The sequence below is a fragment of the Anabrus simplex genome, chromosome 1 (genome assembly GCF_040414725.1).
Source record: "Anabrus simplex isolate iqAnaSimp1 chromosome 1, ASM4041472v1, whole genome shotgun sequence".
Lineage (NCBI taxonomy): Eukaryota > Metazoa > Arthropoda > Insecta > Orthoptera > Tettigoniidae > Anabrus > Anabrus simplex.
The window spans coordinates 1749903246-1749923780 of record NC_090265.1 but is presented as its reverse complement, the minus strand read 5'-3'; the positions used below and the strand labels follow the sequence as shown (position 1 = coordinate 1749923780).

At 37.4% G+C, this 20535-nt stretch overlaps 1 protein-coding gene across 1 annotated transcript in view; it reads left to right on the top strand.

Annotated features, from left to right (window-relative positions):
* BicC (protein bicaudal C) overlaps positions 1–20535 on the top strand; it is a 345922-nt gene that overhangs the window by 218092 nt on the left and 107295 nt on the right. Inside the window, exon 7 of the mRNA XM_067138510.2 lies at positions 3448–3666. Within this exon, the coding sequence (XP_066994611.1) occupies positions 3448–3666 (219 nt within the window). The remainder of the gene's footprint in view (positions 1–3447; positions 3667–20535) is intronic.

Sequence of the window (20535 nt, the reverse complement as noted above, 5' to 3'; positions counted from 1 at the left end):
GCATTGTCATTTGATCTTCAGTACTCTGAGATATAGATGTAAGCTCTATGCTTGCAAACTCATTCAGAAACCATGTCTTGTTCCTTCAGAAATATATACAAGAACTGCCTCATCTAGATAGCTCTCCTCTGTTGGTCATTAAGGACAGGTTCCCCCAGAGTTAAGTTATTGTTCACTCGCATGTCTCAACACATTGAACACTGATAGGCCTGTACAGAGTATCCATAAAAGAACTCTGGGATTTTGAAGATAAATACTTTAATGAAATCAAAATTGAAGGATAATGTTTTATACAAGGGATAATGTGTTATACGTTATTATTATTATTATTATTATTATTATTATTATTATTATTATTATTATTATTATTATTATTATTATTATTATCAAATACATCGCAAATGGGAAATACCCCGGTGGCAATGGTCACTTACAGTAGTGTAATAATAAAGTTAACATAATTATACAACAACATCAACAAACAGAGTACAACAAGCAATTCCATGGAAAAAAAAAAAAAAAAAGTTGGAAAGGTAATATTGTAAAGTTTTCTTTACCATTTAGTGCAGTTCAATCTTCTACCACATTTCCCACATCAGTGGGATCGTGCGTGCAAACTTTGTCGCACTAGTGGATTTGGCCCTGTTTTATGGCTGGATGCCCATCCTGACGCCAACCCTATATGAAGGGATGTAATCACTATTGCGTGTTTATGTGGTGGTTCGTAGCGTAGTGTGTTGTCTGAATATGAAGTAGTATTCGGACAAACACAAACATGCAGTGCCCGAGCCAGAAGAATTGATCAGACGCGATTAAAATCCCTGACCCAGCCAGGAATTGAACCCGGGACCCTCTGAACCAAAGACCTCAACGCTGACCATTCAGCCAAGGAGTCTGAATTTAGTGCTGTTCAATATGTGCCCTATTTGTGGTATGGCATACATCCAAATGGTAAGACCTTTTGCCATGTTCTGGCCAGCATGGCTTGTATGCAGTTAGACAAAACCTTATGTGCATCACCTTATTTCTGTATCTCCAGCTGAAGACTGAATCGTGACAATCATTCTTTAGTGTTTCATAGACATGAAGTGCAGATTCTTTCCACAATGACTTTGGGCACGCAGCCTACCTGGTGAATTTTGTTTCAAAACAAATATTTTTGTCCGTAGGTGCATCTCCACAATACTTTAATCAAATGTTCCTCTGTACAGTTACAACTGGTCCATTTTCCATGAACTATATAACACAGTGAGCCTTCTGTTGTGGCACCGCCATTGCACTGCTCTGATAGGGACAGGCCACTGCTCGGTCACTTAAAGGTTACATTCCCCAGCACTCACGGCGTGCATAAAAATGTTGATGCATGGATGCTATTGTTATGATCTAATTTGAGTTGACTAATGCTGCTTGCTAGCTAGCTATGGTTAACCCTTCTGTGGCAACCATCACCCCAGACATGCTAGCCAGGACGTGGCATGAGGTCGATCTTGGATGTATGCCATGTCAAAAATGGGGCATGCACTAAATTGTATTTTTAAATTTTTTAAAAAACTTGACCTTTCAAACCACGTGTAACACATTATCCTTCAATTTTTTATTTCATTAAAATATTTATCTTCAAAACCCTAGAGGAATTTTATGGATACCCCAAATTTGTAATATGTTAACTGCTGTATACTGAGCATTTTAGCTATATTTTGAGGCTTTAACACTTCAACACTTTTTGAGCTAAATTAATTATTCTTTCTGCATCCTAAACTAGAATTATATCTCAGCACTGAACTTATTTGGTTTTTATTTTAGGCACTAAAATATGAAAGGAGGGGAGGAGACAATATATTTCACTTTTTTGAGCTTATTTTTTCCATTGATTTCAAATCATGCATGATTTTTTTTTTTTTTTTCATATTCACATCTAAAACTTACATTATTACAAAGAAAAATGTGATTGCTGAAGTTAAGCCTTTTTCTACAGTACAATAAAGAAAATTTTGGCATTGTGTGAAAAGTTCAAAACATTTGAGTAAACATAGAGGAATATTATCATAATTGGTTATGTATCTTTACTTGCATTATAGAGAATTAGGGAGAAGTAGAGAGCATAATCATAATCCCTGTCATCCAGTTTGGATCATGAATTCCATTTTAAAGGGGTTTCTGTTGCACTATCACTCAGAGAATAAAGACACAGTGACTCTATTGTAGAAAAGAGTGTGTGTGACGAGGGTGGGGGAGTGCATGGAACACGTGTTCGCTACTCTACAAAATGTTCGTATTCTATTCGGCAGGAATGGTGGTCCAATCTAACAGTATAAGGAACTGAAACACTGTCATTCATGTCTACTACAAATGAGACAGATGTATAAGGGGCGATTAAAAAGTTTAAGAATGGATGAGGCTGGCCTTCCAGATCAACTGGCGTCTTGTGTCGAAACGCGACCCGCACGGAACTTAGTGCACCGGTAGTTTTTGACAGACATACTGCCCCATACAGTCTTCATTCTCTGATGGATGTCCACCGGTCTTTGTCGTTCGGCAGCCAAGAACAGAATAACAGCATTGGTCCTGTTTGGACGCGTTTGGTGATAACATCGAAATAGTTCACATGGCCACATTTAATGCATGCACCTTGACACAACACAGCTGCCACACTAATCCCTATGCCTACATGTCCGTGCTTTTATACCCACATCGGAGTTGTGCTACATTGCATATCTCCTGCAGCAATGCCCTCAAACTGAAACTTTTTGTTCACGCCTCATATTTCCAGCATTATTAGATTATGAGAATTATTAGTTAAGAAAACCAATCCTGAGCATTGCTCAGGCACTGTGTATAGCAGCAAATCAGGGAGCCCGAGCAACACTCGGACACCATATTCATCTTTGGTTGTGTACTATTCGGTTGCTCTTACAAGCAGAACAATCCTAGCTCACTCTCAGTTCAGTGGAGACTTCTAATCTTATTAACATACACTTTTGTTCAGGGTGGAATTTCACTTGTGCAATTTTTTGGCCCACAAAATAAATGAAATTTTGCAACACAAGAGGAAAAGGAGGCTTTAGGTTTCAGAGTGGAAAAAATGGAGGGGCAACATTATGAGCTTTGAATACATTACATAAAGGTCTGAGTACTGAAGATTAAACTGGCCATAGGATTGTTTTCAGAATAAATGGAATCTAACTTTTGATGAGGACCATGCCATCTTGCTTCTAGAACTTTTTATAATTTCTTGCTTATGCATTGTCCTAATGTTCTTAATTTTTTGAGATGCTTATGTATGTCTGAAATGGACCTTAGTTTGAATTTTTATATTTTGTAAACCCATATATTAACATTCCATGAACACTCTACCTGTGTGTATTGTTTGTATACAAACATTGCTAATACTGAATATATTTTGAATCTCTGAAAATTTTAACTCAAGTCTAAAACCTTCTATTCCAGAGTCAAGTACGAATCCAAATGAGTTTGGAGGTGTCTCCCCAACATCGCTCCATAATTCTAGGGCACAACTGTCGAAACTTGAAGGCAATTATGAGAAACACATCAACGCAAATCATGGTAGCAGACGACAGTGATCCAAATATTCCTTCACTCCACAAGGGCAATATTACGATTACTGGTTCAATACATAACGTGTATTTAGCCAGACAGCAGTTACTTGTAAGTATATTGCTTTGCAGTCCCCTAAACATAACATGGTATCTCTGACAATTTCAAAGTTTAGAACCACTGTAGATTTAAAGAAAACTACATGACCTCATACAAATTCTTGGTCACTAACCCTCTAAGGCAAGCGCATCCATAGCAATATTCGTGATTACATCCCTGTAATCATCATGCTCTGATGAGCATAGCTGTCTTTGCTGCTTGGATCAGATGAATAAACAGGTACAACATTAACAAATAGTGTACTACTATGAACTACATTACTATGGTACTGTCAGCCTTCATCCTCTAAGAAGAGGAGGTTACACATCAAAATAGAAATGTTTTTTTCTGTTATGAATATAAGGAGTTTATGCCATGCATATGCATATTCTTGGAAAATATATTTCGAAGCGACATAACTGCAACACTATTTTGTCTGCCATGGTAAATATGCAGAATTGAAAGGTATTATCATAATATTGCAAATGATATATGAGGAGAACTAGTGCATTTAAACAAGTACTTTTAGTTGTACTCTAATTGTGGTATTTAAGTAGTGAAACATAAAATTGTAGTTATCAGTTAAGGTCTCTAGTTATCATACGATAAAAATTGAATAGGTGGACCCATTTTACCTACCAATTTTCTGCAGTTAAGCATTACTAGCCCAAAAATATTTATTCATTTTTCACAAATGTTACTTTGTAATTGCTTCCTTACTACAATTTAGAAATAGAAGTACCAGACATGCAGATATTGTAATGCTTAGTAGGCCAGCAAAGAAAGTTATTTTTAACTCAACAATTTGCTTTGAAAATAATGTTCAACAGGCACAAGAAGTGTGTGATAAGAAGCAGGCTCTTCATCCATATATTCCTCACTCAAATGAGAGGTACATGGTCTTCTATTCAGTATGTATGTATGTGTGTTCAGTCCGTCAGCACTCCCGCTGGTGGGATTCTCAACAGCTGTACCATCACCTGTCATAGATGGCCTAGTCATCACTGAAGAGGCATACTAGGAAAATGAGGAGTGAGGTAGTTGCTTACATATCAGTCTGCCAAGCCCACTGAAATGCATCAACCGACCCTATGAGCAACATTTTCACACCATTCATAGCAGGGACTGGCTGCATAAGGAATTGACATTACTAGCATCACTCATACCTCAGTCACTTTCATATTGTCAAAGCCAAGGATAAGACAAAGACAGATCAATGAAAGTAACAAAATTGCTCTAGCCGATACCAGAAGGTTGTGAACACTAGGTCCTGCCAGCAAAGGCAATTCTCTTCAGTGCTCATAGGAATTCATTCAAGTGGACAGAGGCTGAATTATAACATCTGGGAAAAACTGATTAATAGTGCTATGATATTATCAGAGGTATTCAAAAATATTCTGTGCATATGCTAAATAATCAGTTTCATAATAGCTTGTAAAATACTGTTGAACTGTTATCCTGGACCTCCATGGTCACCTTATCTGCAAGGCAAGATCATTTCCTTTCAGAATTAAAAAGAAAAAAAAAAGATACCGTTCAGTTTTGAGAAGTAAATTGACCGGATATGTCCACTCGGAACTCTTACACTTCTTGCTATCTGTGCCATGCTTGACTAGTGTAGCCATGATGGCTGGTTAGAAAAATATATAAAAAATAAGGCTAGGGGTTCAACGCAGATTTAGTCACCCTTGCTCTAAGGACTCGTTTTGAGAGCATGGCGTGACAGCCATGGGACCCTTAGCCAAACCTGCTATTTCTCCTGCTTGTGCCAGTCTCCTTATTTTTCTCATGTGAGCACCCTTGGGTCTATTTTGTTCTTTTTCAACTTCAACAGTATTTTTACTTGTAATTATTTTTCTGGAAAAGTTTGGGTGTATGCTATCTGTTATTTTGGCAAAGACGTTTTAATACTACAGTAGAACCTCTGTTATCTGAAACACTTAACTGACACAGTTTAACTGAAATGACCAGGGGATAAGATATTTTCTGTGAAAACGAATTAAAGAAATATACTTTATTATGACAAAGTGGATGAGTAACGGAATGTATGGACTCTGACCTTGACTGCCTTCTTCTACTGTCAACTTGATTTGTGTTGTGACGAATCAAAGCCTTCTGATATTCTGCTAATGAAATCGTGGCGTGACATAGCGGCTAGAAAACAATGGGAAAATAAAAACCGCCAAAAGAAAACAGACTTTTCAAAAGAATTAGCACATACTTCATACCTATAGCTCATTCCATGTTAAGAAAATAGTATTGCTCTTACAGACCTACAAGAACTAAACACACTCCCTCTTAGACACTCATTATTCCTCGTGATTAAGGAATATTATAATGTACTTCATATTGTATTATGAAAGAAAGAAAATGGATGAGGCATGCTTTTGCTCGTGAGTTATTAAAATAACTAAACATTCTATATTTCACAAATACATTCGCAGGGAGGAAGCACAATGGTGGGAACAGCCATAGCTTTGTTGCCTTCCTTAATTTTTCTTTAGAGTTGCTCTGGTACATATAATGCATCATTCGTTACTCTGCGAATTGCCGGCAGCTTATCACTGTTGTAGAGAAGTCCTGTGTGTGTGTGTGTGTGTGTGTGTGTGTTTTTTTTTTTCTAAAATTATCGTACTGTACAGCAGTTGTTATTGAAGATTTTGATGCTGTGGTGTGCAGCGATACATCACGGCACGATTTGTACTGCAGAAATTGACTATGATGTTTATCTGTGCTTGGTTTTGTGATTTAGCTTTTGTTTCTTAAGCGCATTTTATTTTTGCCAAATTTTTACCACTTTTTCCACAAGCGCATTTGTTACCATTCTTTTCATAGGGCAATATGGTTGGCACAGTAGTACCCGTCATTGCCTGGGCAAACTTATTAAATGGAATTAACTGCACCCCCTCTCCGAGCCTATAAAATTTATCTGTTGTCTGTTTCCTCCCAGTTTGCCTTGAACTTCAATACTAAGGTTTTGTATGCGCAGGGGTTTATCCATGTTGCTGTAAAAACCTAAATAAGCCGTACCCCCACCCTACAACCCCTGTACCCTAGATTTAAAAAAAAAATTCAGCTTAGTTTCTTCCTCCTTTTATCTTGAAATTAAGTACAGAGTTTTGCCAATAAATATATGTATGCCACGGTTTTCCCGTGATACTGTACAGCAGAGCCATTCACTGTGGCAACCTTGTTGTCATAAGAGCAATACCGTTTTCTTAACATGGAATGAGCTATAGTTAAAGTATATGCGCTACAGATTATCGGCTATTTTTTTCTAAATATGTACAATAGTTTGGGTTTATTAAAATACTTTATTAACATTGTATACATATTGTCTTCAGTTATCTTCATATAAAAGGTCAACAAACATTTTTTAACGTATACAAATGGCATTTTTAATTATTGCAAATTTTTAACCAAAAGCTACCTTCACCCCTTCACCCTGCTCTGGTTAAGAGGTTCTGCTGTAATTTCAACCCAAAGTAATACTTTTTAATAATTTATTTAACGCGCACAATGTGCAAAGAATTACTGTATAAAACATTAGTCTTCGTTGCAAAATTTCACCAGTGATTCTGATCGCTGTTTACAATTTAAAACATGGTACCTAGTACAGTGTGCTCCACATCTTAAACATACACAGTTCAAACCTGGTTCATGATAACGCTTTATATTACACAGTTTATAATGGAACCCATGAACGGAGAACCTTGTCAGCAGGTGTCGCAGTTCATATCCACCTTGGACCCACTCGCGATTTAGCATGGCATCGGTAGAGTAGAAATCTTCCCAGATGTCGGCCTTCTTCGATCGTAGGTCTCGAAGCAGATGTAAATAGGGTGTTGTTGCTGGAAGTAACAACTGTAACCTTAGCTCTTCCACATAAAATCCCTCTCTGGATAGCTCATACACGAGCCGGGAAGGAGAATATTTGGAGAGGCACAGAGCCCGTTTCAAGTAGATTGCCTTCAACTTCTCGATTTTATCTAACTGTTTCATACTCAAATGTTCCCAAATGTTTTCCAAGCCATATGTTGCTATAGGGCTGATTTTTAGATGAAAGAGTTTTATGGCTGTTCTAAAGACAAGTTTCTCAGGTGCTTGATGTCAGATATTGCTTTCATAGATGCATTTAGACGGTCTGAGATGGAGGGTGAAAACATTACCTTGGGTTTGAAAAATTACACCCAAGTATTTAAAATGCTTTACGGACTTAAGTTCTTGGTCTTCATAATAGAAGATTCCATGAGGTCCCCCTCTTCTAAACGTCATGGACACTGTTTTTTCTACATTCAGTTTGAGCTCATTTTTCTTTATCCAGCCTACTATTTGGTTGAATGATTCCTGGAGTTCCTTCTCTGACGTTGATGTTAAGACCATATCATCAGCGTACATTAATAGTTTGATGCTTTCCTGGTTTACCAAATCTACTATGTCTGCTGTCGCAATGATGAATGATGAATGAGTAATACTTTTTATAGTACACTCAAACCTGCACTAATGGACACATATTCAGCAGACACCTCCCTATACGGACAACTTTCCACGGAACTGATTTTCTTTTACATTAGACACATGTTAAGTAACCCCTTTTAAGCGGACACTTCAAATTCTGGAGAGCGGACATCAACATTAGTCCACTTGTCTTAAGTGGACAGTTGGGACAATTGTGACACCCAACTTTGTCATTCTTTCTTTTAAAATCATTTTGCAGACATATGTGAAATCATTTTAATTTCTTTGTACTATTTTGAGTCTTTCCAAACTTTTCATTATAGTAGTCTTATGTTCTAATTAGTGTACATTCTGATAATTCTAGTTGCTCAGGAATGCTATCAGTGACTGTTTACTCATAAGATACCAATGATTCGTGGAGTTCCTTCTCTGACGTTGATGTTAAGACCATATCATCAGCGTACATTAATAGTTTGACGCTTTCCTGGTTTACCAAATCTACTATTATTCTGTTCATAACCGAGATTGTCACTGATAAGTTTCAGGTCAGGTAGTTCAGTTAAACTTGAAAAGGAAGAGACTTGAACGCCACTGTTGAGCAGAAATACCGTACGCCCTGAAAAATTCAACTGTCGGGAAAAGTCAAACACAATTTGGAGAATTAAAATTAAATGTTAAGTGATTGGGAGGGAAATAGGAATCGGAGTGAAAAGAAAGTGGGAGTCATTTTTTTGCAGAAGTAAACATTGCGGTATAGCAAAGAAACTGTGAGCGAGTGGGTCAATGTTACACGAAAAACCGCGTAAATCGCACATAATCTGAAAGCTGAGATTGTTGAGCAAATGAATTTCTCGCGCTGGATCACGAATACGGGGATACAACAATGGAACGATATAATAGAATGTCTTGTAATAGAATGTATTCCCTTTCTGAGAATATTGCAGTAAAGAAAAACTGTGCTAAATTTATACACACAGCTGAATGAATATTTCCTGAAGCTGTAATGGTTATAAGGGTGTAAAATAACTTCTAATATCTAACGGGTAAATATTTAGTTAGAAATGATTTAGAATAATCAAAATAAAGATATATGGTTATATTTAAGGTGGATGTTCTTTGCCGTCGAAACACTGGATTAATTTTTACAACCTTGTTTCAACAGACACCTCTCATAATGGACATTTTCCATGGAACTGATGCTGTCTGCAGAAGAGAGAGATTAAACTGTAACATAAATGCTGAATATGCAGAATTTGTGGGTAACCTTCTCTTGTTTACTTCGGCTGTATAACACATCATAGCAAAAGTTAAGGGCCTAGTCTCATTGAAATCCAGTTCAATGAAAATTCATGGAATAACCTGATTTTCTCTGTTTACATTGTATCAATGATGGTAACTTCTTTTGCCCCTCATTTTGGCTAAACCACTGTAGAAGTGGAACTTCTAACTCTTCGTATTGTGACAACGAAGGCAGTTGGCCAGCAATAATACCAGCGAGACATTGTAATTGCATTGCAGCAGCCACAATGCAAAGAGAGCCAGCAATGTACAAAACAATAATACTGGGGAAAACATTGGACCTGATGATAAAGAATCTTCTAGAATAAACTGGAAGCTGATTAAAACTTGATCAGGCACCTAGAATTATGTACAAGAATCTTCTGCAGGCCTATATAAAGATCCCTACTGGCGCATGACAGTCGGTCTGGAGTGACTCTGTCTTGAGCACGTCAGTCACAATTACAAGACCATTGTGAGTCTACAACTAGTCATTTCATTGGGACAGAGTTCTTCAGACAGGTGTGTGTAGTTAGACTTGCCAGTTGTGAATCACTCGTTCACTACTGATGTACATTTAGAGCAGTCACCAGGCAGCAGATTCCGTATAAACTGTTCTGGAAGGATACTGCACTGTGAGAAGCCATGTGAAGAACAGTAATTTGATGAGTGCGTGTATGTCAAGTGGAAAACTGTAGAGTATGAAACTCAAATGTAAACTGTAAATAGAAGCTCAATAAATATAGTGCAGATTAAAACACACTAGCTTGCTCTGTAGTAATTTTAGTTTAAAGGACCCTGATAACCTGCCACAATATATATTCTTCTTCAAAACTTTTATGCTCTTAATGCCTACCACTATCTCTGTTCTCCACAGAATCCTCCAGCTTTTCTTTTTTCTTTTCTTTTCTTTTCTTAAAATTGTGGACTGTTTATGCTCACATCTTATAATCTACCATCAATGTCTGGCTCTATTGCTAAATGGTTAGCGTGCTGGCCTTTAGTGTCAGGGGTCCTGGGTTTGATTCCAACATGGTCGGGCAATTTCAACTGTAATTGGTTCATTCCCCTGATATGGGGACTGGGTGTATATGTAGTCATCATCATTTCATCCTCATAACACGCAGGTTGCCTACGGGTGTCAAATCAAAAGACCTGCACCAGGCCTCTCTGGAGGCACACATCATTATCTACCACAAATGTAGTAGGTGACTCTTCTTAAATTTTTATTTTCCTAGAACTTCTGATTTTTGTTTCATTGTTGAACTGCTTTTTAACAAATTTTTTTCTGCCATGATGAAATTAAACTGAAGATCATACAGACTCATTAACAAAAATTCTCTTGTTTAACATTATAATTATTTTAGGACACACTTTTGTTAACTATTGTAAATTGTAAAATTGTATTAACATTGGCCCACAAGGACTATCAACATTGCCTTCTGAAGATTTTAATGGAAAATACTCTTACCAACATTACAAAATATTTGTGACTGGACTGAAGATTGAACTGTGTTATGTGATTTTAACCTGTATGTCTTTTGCGTTTGGACTGATATTCATCCATTAAGTGGCTGAAGATATCTCAAAAGAAGGGATGAAATATGTTTCACTATTTTGAAGTACTAAAAAGATGAAATTTCTCTCATATATTTAGTACTATCAATACAGGCTTTTAACCATGAAATTTCACGTGAAGACTCATTAACAACTGAAATGTTTCTTTCCGTAAAGACTCTAGACTAGTAACAATGAGTACGATAGTCATGCAGCACAGGATTTATTGCAGTCATAAAAACTGAGTTAAAAAACTTGACTTACAGAAAGTCTAGTTCGAAAGCAACAAAAGAATGACTGCTGTAATTTAAAAAAAATTCTTTAGGTTGGACAAAAATCCTGCAAACCAGGTAACCCATGCATGAACAACCAAAAGTTCACTGTATTTCAAAGCTGCTGCTGGAGCTAAGTTTATGGAAGGAAGAAATGAGAAAATTGATACAGGTGATATAAGATGTTCAAATCTTCAAACATGCAGAAGTCTTCGTTTTGAGAACCTTAAAGATTGCTGAAGAAAATTAGTTGACAAGTACATGTTCACTGTCAGATCTACAATAATTTGAAAATATGCATGAAATTGCCAATTCCAGTTTCCCATATCAAATATGTTGTTTATTGACCACCATGTTACTCACCATATTAATATCAACATCAAATCAAAAATCAAAATCTCTTTATTTGCAAATGAGGTGTCTACCTTGGTGGCAAATGGTACGCTGAAATACATGTATAAAAGATCAATTTCTGTGAAGTTTTAAAGGGACTTACCACATTGTTATAGATGAAAATTATTATTCCCTATTGTAAGAACTATGAATAAAACATTTTATTGCCATTGTGTATAGAAAATCCATACCTCCACCCATTACAAGATACAGATTTGAGCAATGAAATTCCCAAATAATTCAGCAATATAAAAACACACAAGACCAAGAGAATATTACAAGAAATGTATGGCGTTACTTACGTGAAGGAATGAATGGAATGAACAGGATTTTTACAAGATTTCTTGTTGAAAGGTATAGAAGACTCCTTTAAAACACAAATATCGTGGACAATTTGATAGCTACAAATAGTGATGAAAATGAAGCCATTAGGATCATTGGTGAGGATACTGAGGTAGTTTTTAAATGAAATAACATTTTAATTTTTAAACTTTAACAAAAGCTGTTGGTGTTCCATTTTACTACTCAGAAAGAAGACTGAGGTGTTACGAGCAGTTCTAGGCCCTCCAAACGTAATACAAAAAATTCTCTATCTGAAATCTAAGAGTTCACACAATTTAGTTAAGGATATGGTTTGAAATAAAATGACAGGGTGTTGGATGGTTGTAAAGTCAGCACAGAACCAGAGTTCTACAAACAGAAATCAAAAGCAAATTGACAAAGGATATTGTATTGCCTTGTCAGATTGAGAGAGGTCATCATGGTATCTTGGAGCGTGTACATGTCTACTATCTAATTACGTTCTTTTTTTTCTTTTTAATACACTTTCTCAGATGTCTTGCTGAAACAGTTTTCTGTATTGTATGTGCATAATTTCCTTGTATAGGGTAGTTTTTACCTCCCTGAAGTACCAAGTAGACATTTATATGACCACAACTGAAATTCGTGTTCATTAAAGATATTGAAAAAGTATCCCAAACCCTGAGATATAATTTTTTTAGATTACTACAAATCTACAATAATAAAAGGAAGTGTTTGTCTGTGTCTCTTTTGCATGTGTGCGATGCCCAGCAAAATCTATAGCATGCAGAGATCTGACATTTTGAACATAGGTAGATGGAAGGGGGTCCGAATGCACCACAAAGCCAGATTTTTAATTTTCACTTTCGTTGGTGAGTTATGAGCGAAAAACTGTCGGGAAATTTGTGTTGAGATAGGACAATCCAGTGTGCTGTCAGCAGGATTAAATGCATAGATTCACTGTCGCTAGGCAACGTGCACAAGATAGGTAGAATAATAATAATAATAATAATAATAATAATAATAATAATAATAATAATAATAATAATAATAATAATAATGGTATGGCCTCAGCTACCGTGTGCAGACATTTCAATTTGACGCTATCTGGCTGTCTGCTCATCAATTTCGACGTTCAGTTTTACTCTAGGCCCACTAGATGGCAGACCGAGTAAACCGAAACTCTCTTGGGCGTCTATGGCTGAGATTTAATGAATTTTGTCGGGTAAACACCAAATGTGTCACCAGAGATCTTTTACATGCCGACATTGTATGACATGGAGTGTTGAATGGACTTTTTTCCACCCTTCAAAAATCTGACTACCTCTGCCGGGTTTGAACCTGCTATCTCGGGATCCGGAGGCCGACACTCTACCACTGATCCACAGAGGCAGCTAAGATAGGTAGAGAACACATGTCAAAGAGCCATTTTAAGTCCATGGCGTAGGAAGTCATTTTCGGTCCCCGATTCGAGGAGCGACATTCAATCCATAATATCCTGAAGTGTTTGTCTGTGTGTATGTGCGATGCCCAGCCAAATCTATGGCATGCAGTGATCTGAAATTTTTAACATAAGATATTCTTAAATGATTTTTTTATGCAGATAAAAGTATTTCTTCACAATGACATGACAAATATAGGATATCTGAAGGCAAATCAAACACTTACTTTCTAGTAATCTGCTGCAGACAGGATCTGGAGAAGTTTATTTATTTATTTATTTATTCAGGATCAGCAACAGCATAACGCCGAATTACAACGATCTGAGCTATGTACAACAGATATGAATCTAAAATGAAAGATATATAAATACTTACAAAGGACACGAATATACACAATAAAAACTGTACAATCATATATAATACATATTTACATAAACAACGTTATTAACAAAGAAAAATACATTTACAGTAAATACAGGAGCAGAACGGGAAAGAACAAGAAGGAAAATTAAGTTATATGATAAATATCATGACAGAAGGAAGGAAACGTTACGAAGAGATCTAGGTTGTTGTTGATAGATAATGTATTAAACATTGCTGGAATACGTACCGAAAGGGACCTTTGGGTGAGAGAAAGCCGGGAGTAAGGAGTATGGAATAGGGTCTTCATTCTGGTATTACGGGATGGGACGTGGAGGGGAAATAAGGAAGCTAAATCTGGAGACCTAAACAGACCATTAACTGCTTTGTATAGCAGCTTTAGGTCGGCTACTTTCCTCCGAGCAGAAAGAGTCTTGAGGTTCAGTTTCCCAAGCACTTGGATAGTGCTTAGATTGCGACATGCAGGGACCCTGGCTCTGACGATAGCACAGAAAAAAGATTGTACACGGTCAAGGTGGCAGAGGTTTGAAGAAGCAGAAATGGACCAGACTGGAGAGGCGTATTCAACAATAGGTAAGATACAGGAAACGTAGAATGCTCGGAGGGCATTCACATCTGTGATGTCAGAAAACCTGTACAGTAAACCAAGGAGTGACATAGCACGTGAGGTAACCCTGTTTATGTGCGAGACAAACAACAATTTACTGTCAAAATGCACTCCTAAGTCTTTTTGATTGTCAACAAGAGCAATCGGTTGGTTCAGTAGGTGATATTGTTGTAGAACGGGGGATTTACGAAGTGTGAACGAAATGGTGGAACACTTGGAGGGATGAGGTTTAAGACGCCATGTAGTACACCAACCTGATAGAGAAGGTGAGAAAATGAAAAAATAACGGTAAATAAATGTTAAAATTCGTAATGCATCACATTAAAAGGACGTGTTAAGGGATAACAATAGAAGAGAAAGAGCAAGACATGAACGATACAAAAGACATTATAATAATAATAATAATAATAATAATAATAATAGATATAAAATTTGAAAGTACCGTAGAGATGGGCACTTGACTGAGAACCCAGCTTGACGGCCTCTAGCTGTGTAATACCATGAGAATCAACATCTCTATCACCTCTAGCTGTGTGTCGAGCTGATTACCTCAGACAGTAGAAGCGTTATTTCAGTGTGGTCAGGCACAAAGCCTTACGGCGGTAGATTTACTGGCACGTAAAACAACTGTACAGGACAAAATTAAGCCACCTCAGCATCTCCAGAAACTTTTCAATAAATGTTCAATAAATTTCAAAGTTTTGTTGAAAATATTTAAGAAAAAGCTAGGTGAAGTAAACAGTTGATAGGGAATCTGCCACCTGAGTAACTGCCCTAAATGCAGATCATTGATGATTATTTCTATATTGATATATTGATGTTATATTTTTCCACAAATTGAAGATACAATTCAGGGATGGTGAATGGAGAAAGGGCATAGCCCCACATTCACAAAAGTGCCTCCATCCCCACTTAAAATGACAATATTATAAAATTACGATAGTTTACAGAATGTTATATAGCATTACTGGATTTGCATAATATTCACAGAATCTGTTCAGCATTCAAGAAATTCTACACACACACACACACACACACACACACACACACACACACACACCTCTCTTTTCTCTCTCTCTCGCTCGCTCTCTCTCTCTCTTCTAGGCTGGCTCATTCATATTTGCACATTCTGCTCACTCGGGATTACTGTTGTTCGAAGACAGTGTTGCTCCTTCTGCTCTTTCGTCCATGCCTTTCCAGTTTTTGGCTTTGGTTGGAAACACTGTTCTTGTAGTTTTTCCTTGAGTGGGTCATGCTCCTGGATATCTTCAAATGAGAACCCAATCTCCTTGTACTCCTAGCATTAAGGTATTTCGTGATTCTGTTTTTTCTTTTTCTTCTTTTTCAAAATGTTCATTATTGTGCATATATTATTATTAGTATTAGGAAATCACTCGGCAACTCCTATACTGTTGGCATATTTAAAAATATGTAATTGTACAGTCTATGGAAGAAGAATGAATGAATGAATGAATGGATCTTTCTGTACCTCACTGAACCATGAGCCCTTTGCCTTTTTCTCTTGGAGGAAAGTGAAAATGCGGTTGGTTAAGTGTTGGCTTCATTCGGGTCATGTATCCATGAAAAATAATCCTCCTTTTCCACATCACGTTGGTTACTTTCTCCACATGTGAGTACAACTCCTGGTTGTGACGTCTCATAAACTCACCATTGTCTCTAACTGGACCTAAGATTTTTCTCAAAATCTTCCTTTCCTTAGCCTCCACTTTCTCCATCATGCCTTTTTTGTTCATGGCGAGACATTCCGCTGCATATAGAGCCTCTGGCTGGATGACAGTGCGATAGTGTTTTATTTTTGCATTCAGAGATATAGATCTTTTGTTATAGACATTTTTAGTCAGATGGTGAGCCATTTCAATTTTATTCATGCTTGATGCAATGACTTCTTTTTCAGAAATGTTAGGTTCTATCCATTCACCAAGATACTTGCATTTTTCAACCCGCTTGACTTTTCCGCGAGTCCCTTCTAGATCACTTGGCACCAGTTTGATGTTTGTAATGAATTTAGTTTTCTCATTAGATCTGGAGGCTATCTTTGCAGCTTGTGTTTGAAGCCGGTTGATCTGCTTCATAGCCACATCCAAGAAATCAGCGAAAACTGCAAGACCGTCTGCAAATGCTAGACAGTCGATTGAAACGTTCTCGTTCTTGTGGCCTAGTCTGACTTCACTTTAGACTCCTTCATAACTCATTTCTCGGCACCATTCACAGATCACTTTCTCAAGAACACAGTTGAACAACAGAGGTGAGAGACCATCTCCCTGCCTAACTCCTGTCCGTATTTCAAAAGCATCTGAAGTCTCTCCTCTGAACTTCACTTTTGAGATGGTGTTGGTGAGAGTCTGTTAGATGATCACTTTGTTTTACCGTCTAAGCCAAATTCCTTTAAGAGCTGAATTAACACATTGGAGGCACCGCTCATAGAAACTGTGGGCACGCTATTTCATTACTGCTGGCGGAGCTCTGAGAATCTGCAGACAAGTTTTCACTGTAGCTAAAAAATAGCTGTCATTTCAGTGAGCGGTGACTTCACTACGATACTGCTGAATGCTTCTATAAGCATAAAATGTACTAGTTATGAACATAAGTCAGGGAGCTCTTCTTTCAAGGCATTGATAAAACAGCCACATTCCTACATAACCTGGGGCTGCGTCATCATTGATTCTCAGCCGTGAAATGGGCTGTGAAGTACGTACGGTACATGCGGACAGGAAGAGTGCGTGTTCGAGAGGCAGGCTTGTTTGTGTAATTCTTGTGAATATTTAGCATATCTAATTCAAGTGTATGAAATTTCGACAATGAATCCATAATGGATGTTCTTATGGAAGGCACGAGGTCTGAAAATGAGGATAACAATTACACACTAAGTAAACATGATAATTCTGGCGCTTCAGGCAAGTAAATAGATAATGAACTAATTTCAAATTGGTGTGAAGTGTAACATAGTTTTATACCAGTTCCTGAAGTGGTTCTGTAATATTGTTTTATACAGCTTCCTAAAAATGTAGTTGCTTCCCGTGTACAGATGACAACCTGCAGCAACTTGATGAAACCCTGTCATCAAACAACGAACAGTGGGAAAGCAAATTATTGGTTGTAAACAAAGATACCAATGCCAATTGACCAATTAGGTTAGAATCTGTATTAGTGTATTTCAGAATGTGTCCACAATATTACAGATTTAGAAATATTAACTGAACTGGCATCCATAGCTGCATCAGATGCTTTTTTAGTTTGTAAAACATATTACCTTCATAAATTTATATTTAAAAATTTCTGCACAATTATGAAAGTTAAAACTCATTTTTATGTACAAGAAAGTATGATATTTCTAAATATTCCAAAAGTTATTATATTCATGGCTTACCCTAGCATTGAAAAAATTTCAAAAACCATTAAAAATCCTGTGATTTCTGGAGGGTAGCAGTCTCCAATGTGTTACAGTTCTGTCAATTCAATCATAGGCCTTCTTAAAGTCGATGAACATTACTATGAAAGGCTTGCTCCTTAGTTTAAGATATGAAAGGACAGATTTCAGATTCATAATCTGCTCCACACACGAGTCTTCTCTTGAAACCTCCTTGGTAATCACCCAGCTCTGGATCTCGCTGTTCTTCTGCCCTGATTTTAAGAGCTTTCAAGAGAATTTTGTAGGTTATGAATAGGAGGGAGATGGCGTGATAGTTATTAACACCAGACTTGCCGCCTTTCTTATGAAGTGGGTGGATTAGGGCAGATGTCCAGTCACTTGGGAAGTCTTTCAGTATGGTATTCCAGATTTCATGTATATGGTCCATTAATTTCTCCACTGCATTGTCACTAGCAAACCTTCACAATTCAGCTATAATTGAATCTTCACCTGGCACTTCATTGTTCTTCAAAGATTGCATAATCTGTCTGATTACCTCTTTCGTGGGTGGGGTTGAATCTGGGTGGACTTGTGTTTTATCTTCAAATGTGAATTATTATTATCATTATTATTATTATTATCATTATCATCATCAATTATGCCGGCCCTGCAGTGAAGGGGTGGCATGCATGCCTCTTACCTGGAGGACCTGGGTTTGATTCCCGGCCAGGTCAGTGATTTTTACCTGGATCTGAGGGCTGGTTCGAAGTCCACTCAGTCCATGTGATTACACTTGAGGAGCTATCTGACAGTGAGATAGTGTGGCCAGTCTACAAAGCCAAGAACAATGGCAGAGAGGATCAGTCATGCTGACCACAAGATACCTCATGTGCAGGCCTTTGGGCTGAGCAGTAGTCACTTGGTAGGCCATAGCCCTTTGGGGCTGTTGCACCATGGGTTTGGGTTTTTATTAACAGTTTCAAAATCCATTTTTATGCAACTCTGTTTGTTAAATTGGATAGTAGTGACTTGTACTTTATTTTAGTGAGATCAGTTTAACACATTTGGATAGGCATTCCTCATTATTTGTGCTTAAGAACAAAAGTTCTTGCCATATTGAAATCAGGCAAATCAAGTTATAGACCTCAAAGTTACAGATCTAATGCAGTAATGAGTACAATGTATAAGTCACTGGAAAGACTCTGTACAATAGAACAAGTTCTAAAATCCATGAGCACATGCCCCTGGAATAAGCCAGATTTAGACCAAATCGCAGTTGTACAGATAAAGTACTATCACTGACCACACACACACACACACACACACACACACACACACAAGCTGGCTTCCAGAAAGCGTCTTAAGACATCAATTGCATTCATTAATCTAACTTCTGCATACGACACTATCTGGGAGCATGGAATCATCTACAAACTGCTCCGTATCATACCCTACACAAGAATTGTTAGACTCATGGATAACATGTTAATGAACTGAACATTTCACATCATTTTGGGAAATTCCATCAGTTGCCAGAAAAAATGTGATAGTGGTTCACCTCAAGGCTCTATATCTGATATGCCTGCACATCTCAAGAAAGTTTTGGTATGACTGGGCAATTGCTACTCAACACAGATGTAAAATACAGAACAGACGTTAACTAATGACCTAGGCACTCTTGATGGGTATTTCCATAATTAGAGGCTGAAGCCAAACCCAAATAAAACTACAGTGGCATGTTTCCACCTATGCAATAAGCTAGCTACACGTATGAATCAGAAGTGTACTTGGGTAACAATGGTTTGAACCACAACAATGAACCCACCTATATTTGGTGATCATTTTAGGCAGAACTCTGTCTTTCAAGAAACACCTGAAGAAAATTGCAGAAATACTGAAATCTAGAAATAACATTCTTCAGAAACTGTGTGGCTCTACATGGGCTCCTTGGCTTATGCTCTAACATAACCACCCTCAGTCTGCTCTTCTCAGCAGCTGAGAATTGCTCTCCAGTGTGGCTGAACAGCAGCTATATGAAACTTGTTGATACTCAATTGAATCAGGCAATGAGAATTGTGGCTAGCATAGTCAAATAAATGCCTACCTGCTGGTGATTTTTGTTTTAAGAGGAAGTACAACTAGGTAATCATTCTCTCTGAACAAATGAGTGGAAAAGAACTTGAATAAATTATTTTATTTTAAATGAAGGAATTTAGAAACTCAGTGGCTCTCGGCACTGAGTCACATTACGCTAGCAGAACTCAAATGTAAACATGCCTTAGTTGGGGTGTATAAGAAGTTAAATGCCAATGACCACATACCAATACACCAGAACATCATTGCTGCTGAAGCCAGAAGGTTATGTTCGCAGAACCCACCCAGCAGGACAGTCTCACATCGGGTGAGTAATAATTTCAACCTCCTGCAAACCTGGAAGAAAGAATTGTTGCAAAAGGTACAAGACATTGCCAAGAGAAACACAATAAAATCAAGTGGTTTCCATCTGCCCTGGAAAACTTGATCAACCTTAAAGAGGATTAGGACAAACTGTGGTAGACGTGATTTTCTCCACACAAGTGAGGAAAAGTTCCCTCATCAGAGTGCAGTTGCGGTGCTCCCATGCAGACTATCTGGCATATTGTCATACAAAGGCAATTTCAGTAACTTTATGGAAGCAGTTCCAATTGTGATATTTACAATTTGACTTTTAAGTTGTTAATAATGTAATATATTCTGTCTAATTTTATAATTATTTGTGATATGTCCTGCCAAATGAATATGCTTAAGATTTCAGCATGTTCATGTTCATATACAGCACATTTA